We start from the raw sequence: 17,205 nt of genomic DNA, 5'->3' as shown, positions 1-17,205 counted from the left end.
AAAATTCGTACCAGGAACTCAGGCTCGGCAGGAGACCTCTTTCAGCTCGGGTTGTTTACTCGCATCCAGACCTTTTCCACCAAGCCACTCCTCCCTTTTCCCCGGCTCGACGAAGTACACAAGGGTAGGGAGAGAGCTTTACCACCACCACCACCACCACCAACGTCACCATCAGTATCACTTGCATCGGTGCAACAACGATGCACTCGCCCTGTTGTGGCCGACCGGTTGGCCTTGGGTTCGAGAGTGCGAGTACCGGAGCGATGTGCAAGCTGCAATTTCATTGTACGACTGTGCACCAACACAGGGAAATGTTCCGGGGAAAAAGCCCCACCACAATCCACGACGCATTGTTTGGCCCCAGAAGCGCCGTCCGTCCGTAGATGTGATCTAGCTTTATCGACAGACGCAGCAATTGCTTTGCTTCCAGGAAGCACGAAAGGTGGAAGTGCACCGTTCGTTAGTAAAACAAGCATCAGCTCAGAGAACTGCATTTGAGCTAAACAATGACGAGAAAAAGTTTTACACCAACCGAGGATCTTCTTTTTGTTGTATTTTTCGTCTCGCACGAAAGTCCGTGACAAGAAAGCATCAAAAGCAAGAGTACACGCTGGTGCAGCGTCATTGCGCATTGAAGAAACTTTCACTTTCTTCCAGAGCATACAAAATACAAAGATATAAAAAGGGGCAAAAAGGAGATTTCGTGCTGTGAGCTTTTGTAGGAGGCATAACAGACTGTAACGTAAGGTTTAAATACATCCTCACAAGGACGTTTCATTAAGTTTTATATTTATTCCAGAAGAAAACATAACAAAAAACACGCGATTACCACAGGGAAAATGTTCGTTCATCTAAAACAGTTTGGCTTTCTTGCCCAAATAGCAATCATAAACGGCGTACGCAGTGTCGCACGGATTCGTCCGTCGAATGTCGCACTGCTTGACGTAATCCTTTGCCTTGTCCGCATCCATTAGGCGCGTGAGGAACGCTTCCAGCTTGTCCTTAAGCACGACCCCGTTTTCATCGACCAGGCGCAACTTTTGGAAGAAGCACTGCACGAAACACTGTTCCAAAAAAGTGAACGAGAGTGGAGAGATTCGAGTGAGGTGCTAATTTTTTGCCAAACGATCGATCGCTCTCACCTTGGTGGACTGATCCGGGTCTTTGATGGTTTCCCCGGCGGACACTTTCTTCGCCGACGCCTCCGTAATGCCACTCGCTTCGATGCAGTGCAGCTTGTAGCCTTTCACCTCCGGCAGTTCTGCAAGCTCCTGTTCGGCAACCACCTGGGACATCACGAAACACGAGAAGAGGTGTGTGTATATGACATAAAATTCAGCCAACAAACAAAGCCACCCTTGACCAATATTACCCCAGCGAGAGTGATGGTGGCAAACACGATTAACACTCGGACTGACATCATCGTAGTGGCCTTTGGTTTGTTTGTTTATAGAGCTTCTGGATGGAACTGACTGCGTCGAGTCTCAAACAACGACTACTGAGGAATGATCTCTCGCATGAGAATCTTATAATCCATCGAGATGAGTACGACCTCAGGTACAACCCGTTCCCCCCTTCCTTTCCAACACCCGCGCCCGGGAATTTGCAAGGAAATTTAAAATTCAAACACAACAGTAAACACGTGACGATAATTGTTGCGCTCGCGAACGATTCCACTTTACTGCAGGCGTCTATAAATACGCCCCTTGGAATCTTAAGTCATAAGGGGAAAAAATAGTCATGAATGTTGAACTAGATTTAAAGGGTTGATTGTAATAGCTCATGTACAGGAGGCCATTAAAGTGTTAGGTATAAAAAAAATTCGTTTAGGCATATGTAGAACAGAAGTCCTTCAAAATATTATAACAATTTTTTTAAATTGCAATCAAATCTTCATCAAGCATTTCAACATGTTTTCTCGGAAAAAGCAATTATCTTTCCCAAAGCGTCATCTCACCGCCAAGAAGATGCTTTCACTTTCCAAAATGCATTCCCTCCCCCAGACCGAGAACGAACTGGAACGCACGAACGCATGATGATGAGTTGCAGCCTCCGGCCAAACGGAGAAACAAGACCATCTCTTCTCCGACCGTCTGCTCCTCTGCCACTCGCACACATCCTGTCTCTTCGAAGTCCCATCGCCTTCTGCATCCAAATTGGACCGGATCGGAGATTCGGGGCACCAGGCATACCTACGCCTCGTTCCTGCGGCTCTGGTAGAAGCCGCATTTCGAATAAATTATCGAAAAAATCACACTCATTCTCCTCGCATTCTCCGAAGAACGACCACTCGTGTGTGTGATGCCGGGGAAGTCGGGCCAATCCCTCCGATGCAACGCATTTTCTCTCTTTCCATCCCGGTTTTATTTTTGGTGGACTGCTTTCGAAAAACATGTTAAACCTTCTCGCACAAACGCCTCCGGAAGCGCCCCTCGTGCCGGAGCACAACAAAATGCAAATGTGAAACTTTGGAAGGTACACCACGCCACTGCGTTTGTCCTACACACACCCCTCCAATTATCCTTTCCTGCGCAGCATCAGCCCGAGGAAAGGCGTTGGAAAGGGAAACACACAATCCTTACGCCCGGCGAAGAGAGGCGAACCTTTTTTTTTTTTGTTTGCCATCGATCGATCCGTCCCGAGCCAAATGATGACCGCGTGGTGGTGTTCGGTTCGGAATCCTTGTGGCGCGGCGTGGTTATGCTCCTGCAAGTGCTTCACTCCTGGCCGAACCGTTGTGGATCGATAAAAAATTTCCCACACTCGAACCCGAGCCCGACACGACGCGGAGGATCTCTCGGTGCAGAGGGTTTGGTTTTTCATGACTGAATCTTCCATCGCCAGAAGACGAAACACGTGCACACCAAAATGGTTGTGTTTCGGGCGGTGCAAGAGAGACGCACACATATACCATGTTTCATGTGGCACATGTTTTCGAGAAGATGCACCGATTGGTACATCATTGAACGTTGAATCGGATTGCATTTGAGAGATCACGTCAAAAGTGATACAGTTTCCTCGGTCTATCGGCTGCCTTCTTGTAACATTTCTGTCGCTTGTCGAATCTTGTATGTTCGCGGGAAGCGGCCCAAACGGCGGCCAAACGTTTAGGTCATAAAAATGGGTAGTAAACTTTTATGAAACGCCATATAAACCCAACGGTCCCCCTTGCTTCTGAGACGCGTTGGTGACGGGAGCGTGGCCTAGCTGAAGAAGAAAGGTTCGTGGTAGCGGGGTTAGGTTAGGTTATGCCGGTTGGCGCTCGTTTCTTTGCCATTTGTGCCGTTTCTTGAGGGCTTGGTTGGTTTTTGGGAAGAGGATTTTTTTTTTTGGGTATATCATAAAAACATTTTGAAGAAAATGCTACCTCCGACGAAACATCTTCCTCTAGTATTTTTATAGCCGCTAAATGGCTTTTTCGGCCCAAGCATTGATGTTTACGTGCTCGCTCTACCAGGCTCCTCTTCAAACACGTGCTGAAGGAGGTGGATTCAACGCTGAACAGCTGATTTCTGAACCGGTTGAAACAATGCTCACCAGGCCAGTGCTCTTCAGATTCAGCTCTCAAGGCTTCGAGAAGAAGTGCATCTCCATGGCTACGCTACGGCGTTGGGCTTTCAGCAAAACCCGCTTGTGAGGAAACTAGTCCGCTATTGCAACGGTAATTCGCGGCGAGCAAAAGAAAACTAGAAAACCCGTAGAGTTGCCGTACCACCGATCCGGACCCCGGCTTTCCGGAAGCTTTCCTACATAAACCTCACGCGGCCATCCCGCGGCTCGGTCGGGGTCTATATGCTTTTGCAGTTTTTCACCGATCACGACCAACGTGCGATGGGCCGGTTTCTTACTAGAAAAGAGAGGAAGGAAATAGGTTTCTATGTGCTTCCTAGGGAGCTTTTTTTTTTTCGTTAGTTGCGGAAAACCTAGTTGAGGGTCATCCTCCGCTCGAAAGGCACCCCCTGAACGATCCCCGAAGAGCGCATGTTCGCATTGCGTCCGCTTTTTTTGAGGAAAGCGAACGAAAAACAGAACGGTACTGCCCGCCAGCCGAGGGTTGTTTATTTCAGCTGCACATTTTCTGAAAATGTAACAAGAGAGCAGGAACCGAACCGGCCAACACGGGATGCGCACCGTTTCGCGCCACAACCATCACAGGCGGGTTGGTGTTGTCGGATATGGTCTGGTTTCACATGGCCCACCGCCACTATCTCTGTCTTTCGGGCGCATCCCTTCCCGTTTTGGCGCATCAACAACGCACCGCCGTATGCTCATCTTTCCGTTCGTATATGCTTCCTATCCTCCCTGTGTATCCCTCCTCCTTCCTGCTTCTCGCCGCTCGACTTCGACGGCGCATCGTTCGTCGTCTGGCGTCCGGCCCGGAGATCTGGTCCGCTTTTATGCTTCCTCTTTGGCGTGTCGTTCGCACGACTGGTAACCGGTTCCCCGTGCACTTCCCCCGATCGGCCCTCGCGCTTCATCTCGTCATCGCCATCGGACATCTTGGTTTCTCGGGAGGGGGAAAACGAACGATAAGGCTGGAAGGAATCGTAGAAGCATAAACGAACTCTACCGAGCCCAATCCATTCCCGCCGTTCTGTGGGCTTCGGGTTCGGGCTCGTGGGTTCTAGCCTAGACCCAAGGTCTCGACAATCGACAATCCACAGCTTGCGTGTGTGGAAAGCTTTCCCGTCGGTTCCAGAAGGCAGAAACGCTTCTTTCCGTCCCGGTTCTCGAAAGGGGAAGTTGTTTGCGACGCTACCACCCCGTTCTGGAGAGTGGAATTTAAATTTCCGCTATTTCAACAAAAATGTATCCATACTACCAGGGCCCCAGGGAAGGCCAGTGGGTTGCAAATGCAAGCAGATGGCACGGAATTTTAAGACGGCGAAAGGAAACACGATACTCGCAACGAAGCGCCGCCATCAACCACACCGACGGTGGCACAATGGCGCTGCACAAAAATGGGGGTGTAGAGGTTGGTCGTCGCTTCCGCCAGCAACAAGCAGTACTGCCATTTCACTCACGCTCAAACACGAGAGAACCGTAAACATGGGACTTGGGAGCTAAGGTGTGCTTCAAAACATTTTTTGAGACGAATGAAGAAAACATCCAAAACTGCAAAACCCAAACGTGATCCAATTAAAATACAATTTGTTTAAATTTCACTTCGTTCACGTGGATGAAGAATTAGGTTGGCTTGAAAAGTACAACACAGTTGGGTTGTGTTTAAAGGTACAGACAACGTGTCTTGTCTCGTTCATACGCCAAAAAATAACACCGAAACCTTTCTCCCGAATGCAACGACCGTTGAATCGCCCTTCGCCAACCCCAAAGGTACGCATTTACACTTCCGCCTCCAAGCGGTTCGGGGTCTTCGGTGCGCAAGATCCACGAGGTCTCTTTCTTTTCGCCCAAAAAAGGGTAGCCCGCTCTCTGTCCGTCTCCTGCACACGCAGCAAAACCGGCCCCCCCGAAAACTACATCGATGATGCTCGACCCGCGGTGATGGTCGGTCACCTGCCGTGGCCATCCTCTCCTGTGACGTTGGGTAAAATTTTTGAAGAAAATGTAGAAAACTGAAACTGTGATAATGAGATTTCACCCCTCTACGTTTCCGATCCCGGTTGCATTTCCTACGGTGCAACACGATGCATCGATTTCGTCGCCACAATCGTGGTGAGGTAGGTGTGGGAGGAAATGACCACCGAAATTATACATCGTGGTGATCCTTAAAATTACGAACTTTTTGGCAAAAGTTTCTCGAGTTCCCCATGCTGTCGGTGGGGAACCAACACCCATCCAACCGAACACACACTGCAAGCGGGTCCGACACACCGCTTGGAGGGGTGGTAGAGCGCGAGTTCGCCTTACGAAAGAACGGCGAAGGCCCCACGAAGTGACAGCACGACGACGATGCTCCCCAGTCGGTTGAAGCCGGAGCTCGCGAGATTTCGTAAATCGTCCCCCAGTAGCAGTGTAGCAGGTTTATGTGGAGGAATGCCAGCGCCACCGCCACTGCAATGGAGTACACAAGTTTGTGTGTGTGTGTGTGCGTGTGTAGGTTTGCCCACTCCCAACAACCCATCAGCTGTTTGTACATCAGCCCAACACTGGTCATGCTCCGCACGATGCTGCGAGCTGGTATTCAGTGTTTGACTCGATCCGCTAACGCGGCACTTCGAACTCGTTCCGAGCGAGCGAATCCCCCTATGGTCGAGTGAAATGATTTACTCTACTAATATGCTCTCATTTTTTTCTTCCTAATTTTTGTGTTCCACTAAATTGTTGAATTGTATTAGAGGTGTTTTTTTTAAATATTTCTTTTTCTGTGTTTCACAAAATTTTTCTTATATGAAGATATTTTCTTACACACAATTCAGCTGAAACCTGAATTCCATCGATTAGTTTTTTTTATGACTTGCTTTCAACAAGTTTGTGAAACCAAGTGAAACCGGGACATTTGCCTACGATGGCACGAGATACACCAATATGAGGCCACTTCTTCTTGCTCTGTATAAATAGAAAATCCTGGATAAAATCTGCAGTATTGCAGTGTCGACCGTCAACTGGAACATTAACCATGGGGTTGTTCATACTAGGCGTCAGTTTTCTATTGACCGTAGCATCGGCTGGAGAGGGTAAGGAAGATGTCTTTCTACCCGGCTATGTGTGATTAACGAACGTTCGATTGCAGTCAACAGAATAATCGGTGGTGAAGAAGCCGTACCCCACGAGTTGCCCTATCAAGTGTCACTGCAATGGAATTACAACAATGACTCCACCAAACCGATGCACTTCTGCGGGGGAGCACTTTTGAGCGACCGCTGGATTGTGACGGCTGCGCACTGTAGGACGTCCTATACCGACGATGGATTTATAGAAGCCGTCGCTGGAGCACACGATATCGCGGACCCGCTGGAAGGCAACCAACGGCGGAAGGTGGAAGACATGATGGTGCATACGCAATATTGTGGTACCGTTTGCCCGAACGACATAGCCCTGATTCAGGTCGTGATCCCGTTCATCCTGGGTGACCACGTGAAACCGATTAGGCTGCCAAAGGCAAGGGAGGAGTTTCATGGTGACGCACTGGTCTGTGGTTGGGGAGCCACAACGTCGGCTTTGGTGCCAGAGTATCCAGATAAGTTGAGGGTGAGTCTGCAATAGACTAACCACACATTGGGAAAGGGTTTTGTGAATATTCTCTGTTTTCTCTTAGAAAGTGGTACTTCCTCTAGTGGACTACGACGAGTGTCGTCAGCTGTGGTACGAGGTCAGCCACCTGGCGAACACGAATGTGTGTGCAGGACCGGAAGACGGCTCGAAGGCAGCCTGTACCGCGGATTCCGGTGGACCGCTAGTTACCCTGAATGGCACGCAGGTTAGCACGGATCCCGTCTTAATTGGCATCGTTTCGTGGGGACCGTTCCCCTGTGCCTCTCCCTGGCGACCCAACGTGTTCACCGGAATCGCGTACTTCATTGACTGGATTGAGGAACACATGAACCAAGGTTTGGTTGAAGCATCGTGAGTTGTGAATAAAATGTCCACACAGAAACCAATTCAGGTGTTGATCGTTTCTGGCCTTCTCGTTGCCTCTATCGGTTGTTCCGCACAATAGATTGTGATCGTTGTTGTTCGTTATTCCTGTGGCCAGTTTCGGTTTCATTTCAAATTTTTTACCAGGAGCGCAGGATTCGCCCAAAAGTACCCTTTTTCGTGTTTAAAGCCGTTTTCTTCTGACGCTCACAAGAATCGTAACAATTCTCGCGCGCTAAAGCGGCTGCGTCAACACCATGGTGTGCGTGTGTGTTGAATACATTTGCTCAACCACAGCAATCACCCAGCAAGCATGAGGCCTACCTTCTCGCTCGCATGCTAGCCGATTATGATTTGTGAAATTTTTCGTTCGAAAGATTTCGAATTCCGAATACCGTGAACGGAGAAGAACGTGCGGCGTCCAACCAACAACACCAGGTATTCAATCTCTTCCGACGCGCGAGAAACGTCCGTCTCACAAGGGTGTCCGTCGTGCGGGCGTATTTACACGGCACGAGTCGATTGCTCCGATTTCTCCAAGAAATGTTGTCTCGTTGGGGTAACGCTACCAGGCGACCATGGATCCCAGTAGCCGGTGTCGGTAGCGTCTTGAGGTGGTTTTCTTGGAACGCGTAATGGTGGTGGTGTAGTTTCATGCGCCCGCCTGCTTTGGTGGTGGTTTTTCTTTTATTTGGAACAAGTCGAACCGCTTGTGAACAGGAGACGAGCAACCCGAAGAGTGAGGCAAAGAAAGCGCGGGTTCAGGTTTTGCCTGCTCGCGGGATCTAGCTGATTCCCGATGGGCGAGATGGGTTGGTCTGCGCGCAAGAGAGAAGTGAAATTCATCCCCTCCAGATGGTAGCCGAAGCCTGCTTCGAGTCGAGTCGAAGACGTCGGCCGGAGCTCGAATCTCCGATGCGGTCGAAAAAGAACGAAACTTCATCCAACAGCGCAGACCCTCGAGAAGGTTACCCGGTCCTTTCGCCGGTGTGTTTGTTCTCCGTCACCTTCTGGGGCTTATACGTAGACAGAAACGAGAAGCATTTATTATTATCTCCCAATCGAAACTCAGGATGGCAGATGGAATCTGCTGACCCGGTCGAATCCGAGCTCGCACGAATCCCGGTTCGTTCAAGCAGCTCCGAGGGGATGGACTCATTTTTCCAGCAAAAATATCAAACGAAGTAATAGGATTGTATGCCTGTGAGGAGAACGTCCGTCTCGGATTGTACGCGTTCTTGTTCTAACACTGGCCGTGAGTTCGCACACTGGATCTAATGATGCCAAAAGTATATTCAGAATAGAAATTCAACTTTTATTGGATGGATTTTTTAGTCCACTTAAATGTGTTCCAACTGTTTCTAGTGAAATAGCGCAAACTAATTTCGAAAAATTCGATTCGATACAAAATGAAATAAATGTATCCTATCGCGGGTTAACACATTGACCATTTTGAGCTTCAAATTCAACCCATGGTCTCGTGAAACACTACAACACCAACCGTACCAAGCGGAGGTAGCAGTTCTCCGCCGATTCTGAAGCCCTATTCTAATTCTATCATAATTTGCATACAAATGTTGCCGGGAGGCGCATGACTGCGCAGAGCACACCGTAGACCTTCGCTTCCGAACCGATGGAAGCGAGTCGTAGGGCCTCTCGCTCCAAGCGATTGCTATTTCGCTTTCCTCCACAAGTCCATCGCTAGCCGGCGAAGTGCCTCCTAGAGAAGCTGCGATCCGCTTGAGTCGATTTCGTAATCGAACATGTGGTTCACGAACGGTAGACCCGCCGTCGTGTTTGCTCGACGACTTCGTCCGACGGTACGCGATCATGTGTTGTCGGTTGCCGGTTGGTGTGGGTAATTGTGGCGCACTGTTGCCAAGCTTCTCGACAAAGCTCCGGCATGAGGGTCGCACATCCGGGCCCGGATCTGCGCTCCTGGTCGGATTGTAAATTTCAAGGCGTATTTGATGGGCGCGACGAGTTTGGGCGTGTTTTTCGAAAAGTGGCGTCTTCGTCTTACGCCTCCCCATTGCCCACTCGGTGGACGAAGGCAGCCACCTGTCTGCCGGTGGGGGGCAGGGTGGGGTGTGTAGTTGCCTATTTTCGGGGTTGGGATAATGATAATGATGACAGAGAACCCCTCACAGATGAGCTCGCCGTCGTCGCACGGAAGAGTGAGACGTCTACGTAGAAGGAAGCTCGTCCCACCTCGGCAAAACGATGCCTTCCCGTTCTCGATGGGACGGTCTTACGAAGGCGACGTGACGTACGAAGCGACACAACACCCCCACAATGTGTGAATTGGTAAGAAAACCACAACCCAGATCCGGCGAGGGTTGTGGCCACCATCAAGACGCTGGTTCGGCGCACACCGAAGGCAGGCCACAGTTCTTCGCGCTGCGACACCGCTACCAAGATTGCATGCGAACCGCGCGCAACGGGACACAGAGTGCAACTCCGATTTTGTTGCAGCTGGAAAAAGCGCGAAGAGGACGCCCAGCCCCAGCCAAAGCCACTCCGAGTTCCGGCAGAAAGCCGGCGGCAATAAAGCATACAAATGCATAATAATTAATGTTATTGTGCGCCACCTCGCGGAAAATGCTCACGAGGGGCGCGTGAAGAGGACATTTAAATTATCACTCGCTGTTTGTACATCGTGCAATGGGATTGACCTGCATTATAATGAGTGTGCCGAAGCGAAATTCCGCGCCTGCGTCAAAAATAATATTTTCAAGCATATAACACCACCGTTTGTTAATATCATTATGTCACAATACAATTAAATCCCACTCTATAAATGTAGGGATTAATGGCATCAGAAGAGAAAACATAAAAAGGTATCATAAAAGAGGGTAAGAGCATAAGACTGAGAGAGAGAGATAGAAATAGAGAAAAAATAGGACTTCAGGATAAAGTATGTAAACTGATACGTTACCATTTTAAGTATTTTTATGTTAAAATGTTAAAACAATTCTACCCTTAAGAGGAATAAAATATACTTAAACTAACAGCCATTGCTCGCAGAACGATGTCGTCCAATGCCAAGCGACGTAGGAGGGTCCACAGAGGTGTTTAGCATTAATCAGTCGGAAAGAGACACACAAGAGAAATTGTGTGCAAGAAAGGAAATGGAAACGCGCATTTCTATTTATTGCTCGCGTTATCGGACAAACAAAAAGTGTAACAAAATCAAAGCCTGCTGCAGCAACAAAACGCAATGGAAGCGCCACTTTTTGTGCCACTCCCCCTTTTGAATAGGAACCCATTTGTAAAGGTTGTCTGGTGGATGTCTGGCCGAGCATATCGATGCGCCTGTTTTGCAGGGGATAAGCGCTGGAATCTTTTAAAATGATTTCTACTCGTAGTCCTTCATCATTATCACATTTAGAATCGCTTTTATGAAACGTTTTGTTGTATTATGAATTTTTAGATTGACTTTCCTTGCACGAGAATTTAAAAAAACATTCTCAAAACAATCATCTAAATTTAAGACAAAAGAAAGTGTATTAAAATTATGTTAGGTGGATTGTTTGACGTCAATTCTCATAGCAACAATGATCCCAAAACAAGCCACCGTTAGGACACAATCTACCCTACGAAACGGCGAATGGCGGACAAAAAGTGCACCTCTCCCACTGTCCATTCGCACTAACACACATACAATGGCACGCCAAACGGTATCGCGTTGGTAAAGTTGATTGCCCTCTCGGTCGAATGGCGGCTCTTTTGTGCCTGCTGCCCTGGTACAGACGACCGTTTTCCATCCAAGGACATTGCCATGTCATTGACGGCGTGCGCGCTCCATGGCAACCGCGAGCGCCAGGGCAACCCAGAGTAGTGGCCACCGGTAGCCTCTGGCACCAGTATGTTCTCCTGGTCGTTGTCTACCCAACGGTAGGAACAAGAAAACGAAAGTGAAATAAACTGCGTCTACCAACAACAACAACCGCCAGCGCGGGAGAGGACCCTGACACAGACGACTGTCCAGGGCCAGGCCCTGAGCCATCGGGGCCAGCGAATCTAGTTCAGGGTTTTTCCTTCACCTCCAACTAGGTCCGCCGGGTTCGTTTCCGCGTAACCAAAGCCAGCGCGCGCGTTTCGATTTCATTCGTAGACCAACCGCAAGCCTGCCTTTTATATAATCCCTGGCAGTGAACTTGAAACATGGCCGGTATGCCGGGTACCGGTGGCGTTGCCGCCAAGTTGCCGCTGTGGCCTTTCGGCTACCTGCACTCGTTCCTGTGCGCCCGTTGAAAAAGAGAATCTCATGACGTGATGAAAACGTGACACACATCGAAGGCGGCGCTTGCTCGCTGAAACGACGACGACAAGCGCTTCCCAACTCGCGTCGCGGAAGAGCGAGTGCGACGGCAGCTGTACTGCGCGCTACCTGCTACCGCGTCATGCGACCCGCGTACACAACTGTTGAATTTACGCGCGAAACTTTGCCTCGGCATCGGCGAACAAGTCCCGGCGCGATGGCGATACCGGGCGCTGTTCGACCTCCTCACATCGGTCCTACCAGGCGACCCTTCGCATACCTCACACACACACCGCGAAGCGGTTGTTCAAGCGAGCGTACATAGCAGGCATCCCTCACTCGCCCATTGACGGACAGACGCGCTCTCGCTCACTCGCGCCTGCGTACCACGCGCCGATGCACTTTGGCGCGATGCAATCATCTGTGCTCCCTTCGGCGATGCTTCTCGAGTGCATTGTTACTTATTATTCCGAACTAAATAACCCATCGCTTGCCTTTACGGGCGCCCTTTGGTCGTTAAGCAAAGGGCTTCGCCCAGTAGTGAGAAACCCGAGCCCTTTCCGGCTGCAACATGCATTTTGAACGTTACGGTGCAAACGGGTAGGTTGCACCGGCAGCAAAGATCCCTCGCGGATAGTTTTGTGGTCGAAGCAAGGCCGGATCGGTACTATGCACCGATGCGCACCAGGAGGTAGCGCAGTCGCACAAACTATCACCCGAGAGAGAGAGAGAGACAGACGATTAATAGTGCAATGGATAACAAAAACAAACCCTTCTCCTCTTAGCAACTGCAGCTAAGGGAGGGCATCAAAACTGATAGTTCGAGACGGTGTGTTTGTAAATGCGAGGATGTTATGTTTCTGCAAAATTTCTACCAAGAGATCAGACGATCGCGACGGTGCACTCGGGGGTGCTTACTTCAAAGCGAGACAGAGCGCGGCATTTCGTGGCAGTTGGCGAGTTATTATTGGATCGTCTGTGATGGTGGGGCGAATGAACGGGTATTGATGGTGGTCCCAAAATAAAACCACGGATCGGATGGCTTCGAAATTCACTTGGTTAAAATTATTCTTATTTGAAAAGGGTTCACAATGCTTTTGAATGTCAATGCAGTCAGTCAAGATTTTGTCGATGATAAAAGTAATTAAATGTTTTGGCAGAAAGAACAAAAAAACATTGTTGTTTTGTGGTGTGATTATGTTTTACTGTAGCCAACCGTAATTTAAGAAGCAGTCGTGGCCGAGCGGTTAAGGCGTCTGACTAGAAATCAGATTCCCTCTGGGAGCGTAGGTTCGAATCCTACCGGCTGCGAATCCATAGTTTTTTGCTGTTTCAAATTAATTGATTCATTGCTAAAGTGCGAGCAGCAGGCCGTCGTGGTCTCCTCCCCACCATTATTTTTGCCGACGACAGTGAACGACACCATTAGAAAGGTAGCCTATGCGTTATTGCGCCACTCCGTATCCGCGTATCCCTACCCCGTCGCACGCGACTGACGATTGCCGGTTTCCCACCCAACCGACGGACCTGCGCCATCATTATCATCGCCATTGGCAACGCCATCCGTGGTCGCCATCGCGGACGGAGGCCATCTTTTCTTGCGCGACATTTTCTAGTTGTTCTTGGGGCGGATTCGTGCCGGTTTCGTGGTTGCAAAACAAAATGTCTCGTAACATCTATCCACGAAAGTAACAGGAGCCCAGGAGCGCACGGTCTCACAGCGGGTGACAGCTCGCACGGTTTGCTCGTTTTGGCGCCAACCGGCAATGTCTCACACACGGCTCCTCGTATACGCCTGGTGTTTGTTGCCGCCGGTGCTCACGCTCGGGTCGGGGTTTGTCTCGGATCCGTTGCGACAGCGGAACTCGAGCGTCTACGCCGCCCATATTCGCGCGATCGCACGCCCGTGAATGGCGAGGTGTGCCCCGGCTAGGCCACATCCGGGCCACGGAGTGGTCACCTTCCGAGCACGGTGTGCGTCGGCGGCGATTGTAGTTGGCCGCAGCGACACTTTGGTTCACGCCCTCGGACTTGGCCACGCGGTTCGATCGAAGTGAGCTAGCCGGGTATCAGGAGCCGCAGCAGGACACGCGTCTGTCGATTGGTCGCACGGCGGCTCCGACGTTCGGCTGGGATCGGCTGCCGATGTTGCGCCGCACATGCGCGGTGCGGCTCGATGGCTGCGACTCCCAGAGTACTAGAAAGAAATGAGCAGTTTGCTACCAGGCCATCAGCTCCACCAGCAGGTGATGGACGGCGCCCTCGAGCAGCGTGTGTTTGTCGTTGTCTGAACCAACGCAGTCGCTCTCAAGGGCCATAATCGCGCCACAAACCAACGTAGACCGTGGGAATCCTACTCGTAGCTGTTGCCCTGGTCGGAGCATATCGAGTTTAGTGGTGGTCATTGCAATCGAACTTTCGCCGTCGGTCCAATCGCAAAAGTTCCCACGCCTTTTTTGCCCTTCCACCGCACGAAGAAGACACGGTTCCCCGCCAGCGGTTGCGACGGTGACCGCCGGGTGATTCATTCGCTCGTTCGCACGCCTAGTTTACATCCCTTTCCTTCGAATGGCACACACACCGGAGGCGCGTGGCTTCGGTGTGGGGGCTCTTCTTCGAAGATGCTCCCCATCATGCACTGGGGTGTGTGGCTGTGCCAGAGCCCCCCGGCGAGAGAATTCGGCAACTTGACGGCATCCACGGCCGACGACGACATCCACAACAATGCTCTACTTTTGCCAGGCGAGCAGCAGCATAGCAGGCTACGCCGTTGCGTTGCTGTCGCCCTGCGGCGGCTCACTGCGGGTGATTCGCTTTCCTTCCTTCTTCAATCCATGTTCCATCTCTCCCGTGCAGCTGGAGAATATGTGTGTGTGTGCGTGTGGGAAACCTGAAAGTAGTCGCTTTCGTTTCGATGCTCTTGCAACACCGCGGAACCGCACGGTCTTCGGGGTTTCCTTCGCGTTTCTCCGCCTTTCAAGAAGAACGTCTCACTCTACCACAAAGCCCTCTCACTCACATTTCGTCGATCTGTTTCTCCTTCTTCAAAAAACACGCAAGCTCACCTTTTCTTCCTCACTCTCACCGGTTGCGAGTTTTCCATTTCACTCTCACCCGACATTCCACCGGCCAAGGTTTGCCCTACACGCACATCGCCCTGTGCCACCGGAGCCCGCGGATTAGCTTTCGCTCCGAAGGCTCCACTCGGGCCTCGCGTGTGCGTCTGTGCTGAGCTTTGGCAGCTTTGGAGCCTCAAATTGCCCGGATGGCATGTTTTCAGCCACCGAACGGGGCACACTTTACTTTGCTGCCGTTCCAAGTGCCAAGCAAGCGCTTTAACGCGATCCATGCTCCGTGGGGCTCTTTTGACGGTGGGCCTTCTCGCTTGGACGTGGTGGTTCCAGGCAATATCAAGCCAAATATCTTGGCTTGGGAAATGTCTTCCTTGGGTTTGTAAGAAATAAATTCCCTTGATTGTAAAATTAATAACAAATTATGAGCGGGACTAACTCTCAACTATCCCACTTGGACCCTTCTCAAACGGGGTAACCAATTTTCATTCCGTCTTTACTGCTTGAAGGACATTTTATACCGCAGCTTGTTTGGAAACTACTGCCGGAAATAATGCTTGCGATAATGAAAAATCGATACCACTTTTATTCTACCAACCGTTGCTCGCTACAATAAACCATAAAGGGATTAAAAGGAACAAACACTCTCTGGCTCCAGGATTCGTTTGTGTTCGTGGTCCTATTTTATAAAGGTAAATTTCAAACAGTCACGTAAAGCAATCAAATGTCATATTGTACTACGACCTCCGGTAGGGCTCGCTTGGAAAACATAATGGAATTAGAATTAAAACAGACAGCAGTCGAGATAAACTTCCATTCGTTTGTGACTCGAGGGAATTCGAGGGCGAAACTTCTTTGGGGCGGCCAGGAAGAAGCTAAATGGAGCCCGAAGCAAAAGAACCTCACCTAATACAATCAAACGCCGTTTTATGGCTTTCTCGGGAGACATAGCAGCGAGCCAGCTAGCAATCAATATTTGGCTGATTAATGCTGGTCTGCAGTTTCGTGGCGTTTTCCCGTGCCGCTGCTGCTGGCGGTTTGCGCTGAAAGTAGTGCAATTTATGTTGTTTTTTTCCCCCCAATGAAGCGGATCACTGTGTCGCTCCAAATCGTGCATGTGCACCAGAGAACGATGGAAGGATCGCAAGATGGCGCATGATAAACGGTGCCGCATCGTTGCCTATTATATTTAAATTTTTGACGTTATCGTACGCGGTTCATCTTCTCGAGCATTTCATTGATGCTTTGGAGAATGCTTTTGTTTCAGGAGCTTTTCGGGATACTTGAATAGTAACCATCAGCCTAGAAGAGAATGAATGGAAGTCTTCTACAAACCGGGAGCAACGTTTCATATCTATTTAGTTCCTAAGGGTAGCTAACATATTTTGTGGCCTTTTTTGAGTGTTCCAGTATTCAAGTTCCATTTGGAAAACTTGCAATAAAATGTGGAATAAGACGACCATGATTCCGTTTTGCAATAAACTACATAGAGACTGAAACCCGGTCTTTTAGGCTTTTAATGCTCGCTTTTTCCGTTTTTCGTTTCGTTTTAGTATTCAACCGATCTGGGAGGGATGCCATTTGTAGGCCTTCTTTCATCCCGCCGGTAGGACGCAGAGGATTACACAGGGAGTGAAATTTACACCTGAATTATCATACGAAAGGATTGCACGAACGCGAATAAACCTTTGGGCTACCGCTACCCTATTACATATTAAAGCCCTGCTCAGACACCGTGGCTGAGTCTAGAAAGGAACGTGCAAAAGCTTCCGTCCAGGAACCGCACACCGGAATCCTGGCAAGTGTCGTCGACGCTCGAGCATGCCAACGGGCGTACGGGCAAATACATAAGCACAAAGCTTCCTTGCCCTCGGCCAAGGATCTCTCTTGCCAGGATTCTATCTATATCTTGTGCCAGGGTTGCCTGACCGACCGGCGGCACCGTTTCCAAGCGCGACACGACCCGACACGTGCAAACACCGGTGCCATCTTGCCACGGCTACGACTCCCACCTGATTGCGCAATGGGATATGGATTTTTATTATTATTTATATTAGCATTATTCCTGCCGTTTAATGGTTCTCTCCGAGGCGAGAAGGTCTGCGACACATCTCGGAACGATTTGTCCCGGATAGGTAGACACTTTGTGCTACGGGAAATAGTCTTTCTTTTTCGTTTTTCCTTTTCCTTGTACCCTGCTAAATCTGACCGAATCTTTCCGGCCTATGATGGCGCACATACAAGCTGAGGGGGGGAAAACTCCCAACGGTGCCAATAAAAATATTCAATGCGTATGGAAATGACGGTGGTTCGCGATAAACGTCAATTTCG

The 17,205-nt window shown here is 49.9% G+C and overlaps 2 protein-coding genes and 1 non-coding gene across 3 annotated transcripts; 2 read left to right on the top strand and 1 right to left on the bottom strand.

The window, feature by feature from the left end:
- Positions 1–851: 851 nt before the first annotated feature.
- LOC131288157 (general odorant-binding protein 83a-like) lies at positions 852–1,420 on the bottom strand. Its single transcript, XM_058317270.1, has 3 exons — positions 1,364–1,420; positions 1,143–1,286; positions 852–1,064 (listed from the first exon to the last, which is right to left on the bottom strand). The coding sequence occupies exons 1-3, from the start codon at positions 1,418–1,420 to the stop codon at positions 852–854; spliced, it is 414 nt and encodes a 137-aa protein (XP_058173253.1).
- A 5,282-nt stretch (positions 1,421–6,702) lies between these two features.
- LOC131289030 (anionic trypsin-like) lies at positions 6,703–7,531 on the top strand. Its single transcript, XM_058318225.1, has 2 exons — positions 6,703–7,152; positions 7,220–7,531. Exons 1-2 carry the CDS (start codon positions 6,790–6,792, stop codon positions 7,529–7,531), a joined length of 675 nt encoding a protein of 224 aa, XP_058174208.1. The 5' UTR covers positions 6,703–6,789.
- Positions 7,532–13,032: 5,501 nt separating this feature from the next.
- Trnas-aga (transfer RNA serine (anticodon AGA)) lies at positions 13,033–13,114 on the top strand. Its single transcript has one exon. It is a non-coding gene; the product is annotated as a tRNA-Ser (tRNA).
- Positions 13,115–17,205: the final 4,091 nt, after the last annotated feature.

Source organism: Anopheles ziemanni, chromosome 3, assembly GCF_943734765.1.
Source record: "Anopheles ziemanni chromosome 3, idAnoZiCoDA_A2_x.2, whole genome shotgun sequence".
In the NCBI taxonomy this organism is placed as follows: domain Eukaryota; kingdom Metazoa; phylum Arthropoda; class Insecta; order Diptera; family Culicidae; genus Anopheles; species Anopheles ziemanni.
The sequence above is the reverse complement of the archived record's forward strand: the minus strand, read 5'-3'. Positions and strand labels throughout refer to the sequence as shown.

Bases quoted from the DNA above. Each gene is read 5' to 3' on its own strand.
- LOC131288157 (XM_058317270.1), bottom strand. From the start codon at position 1,420: ATGTCAGTCCGAGTGTTAATCGTGTTTGCCACCATCACTCTCGCTGGG. The intron at 1,287-1,363 runs GTCAAGGGTGGC...GTGATGTCCCAG, and splicing joins CTCTCGCTGGGGTAATATTG to GTGGTTGCCGAACAGGAGCT. The intron at 1,065-1,142 runs GTGAGAGCGATC...TTTTTGGAACAG, and splicing joins ACCCGGATCAGTCCACCAAG to TGTTTCGTGCAGTGCTTCTT.
- LOC131289030 (XM_058318225.1), top strand. From the start codon at position 6,790: ATGCACTTCTGCGGGGGAGCACTTTTGAGCGACCGCTGGATTGTGACG. The intron at 7,153-7,219 runs GTGAGTCTGCAA...GTTTTCTCTTAG, and splicing joins AGTATCCAGATAAGTTGAGG to AAAGTGGTACTTCCTCTAGT.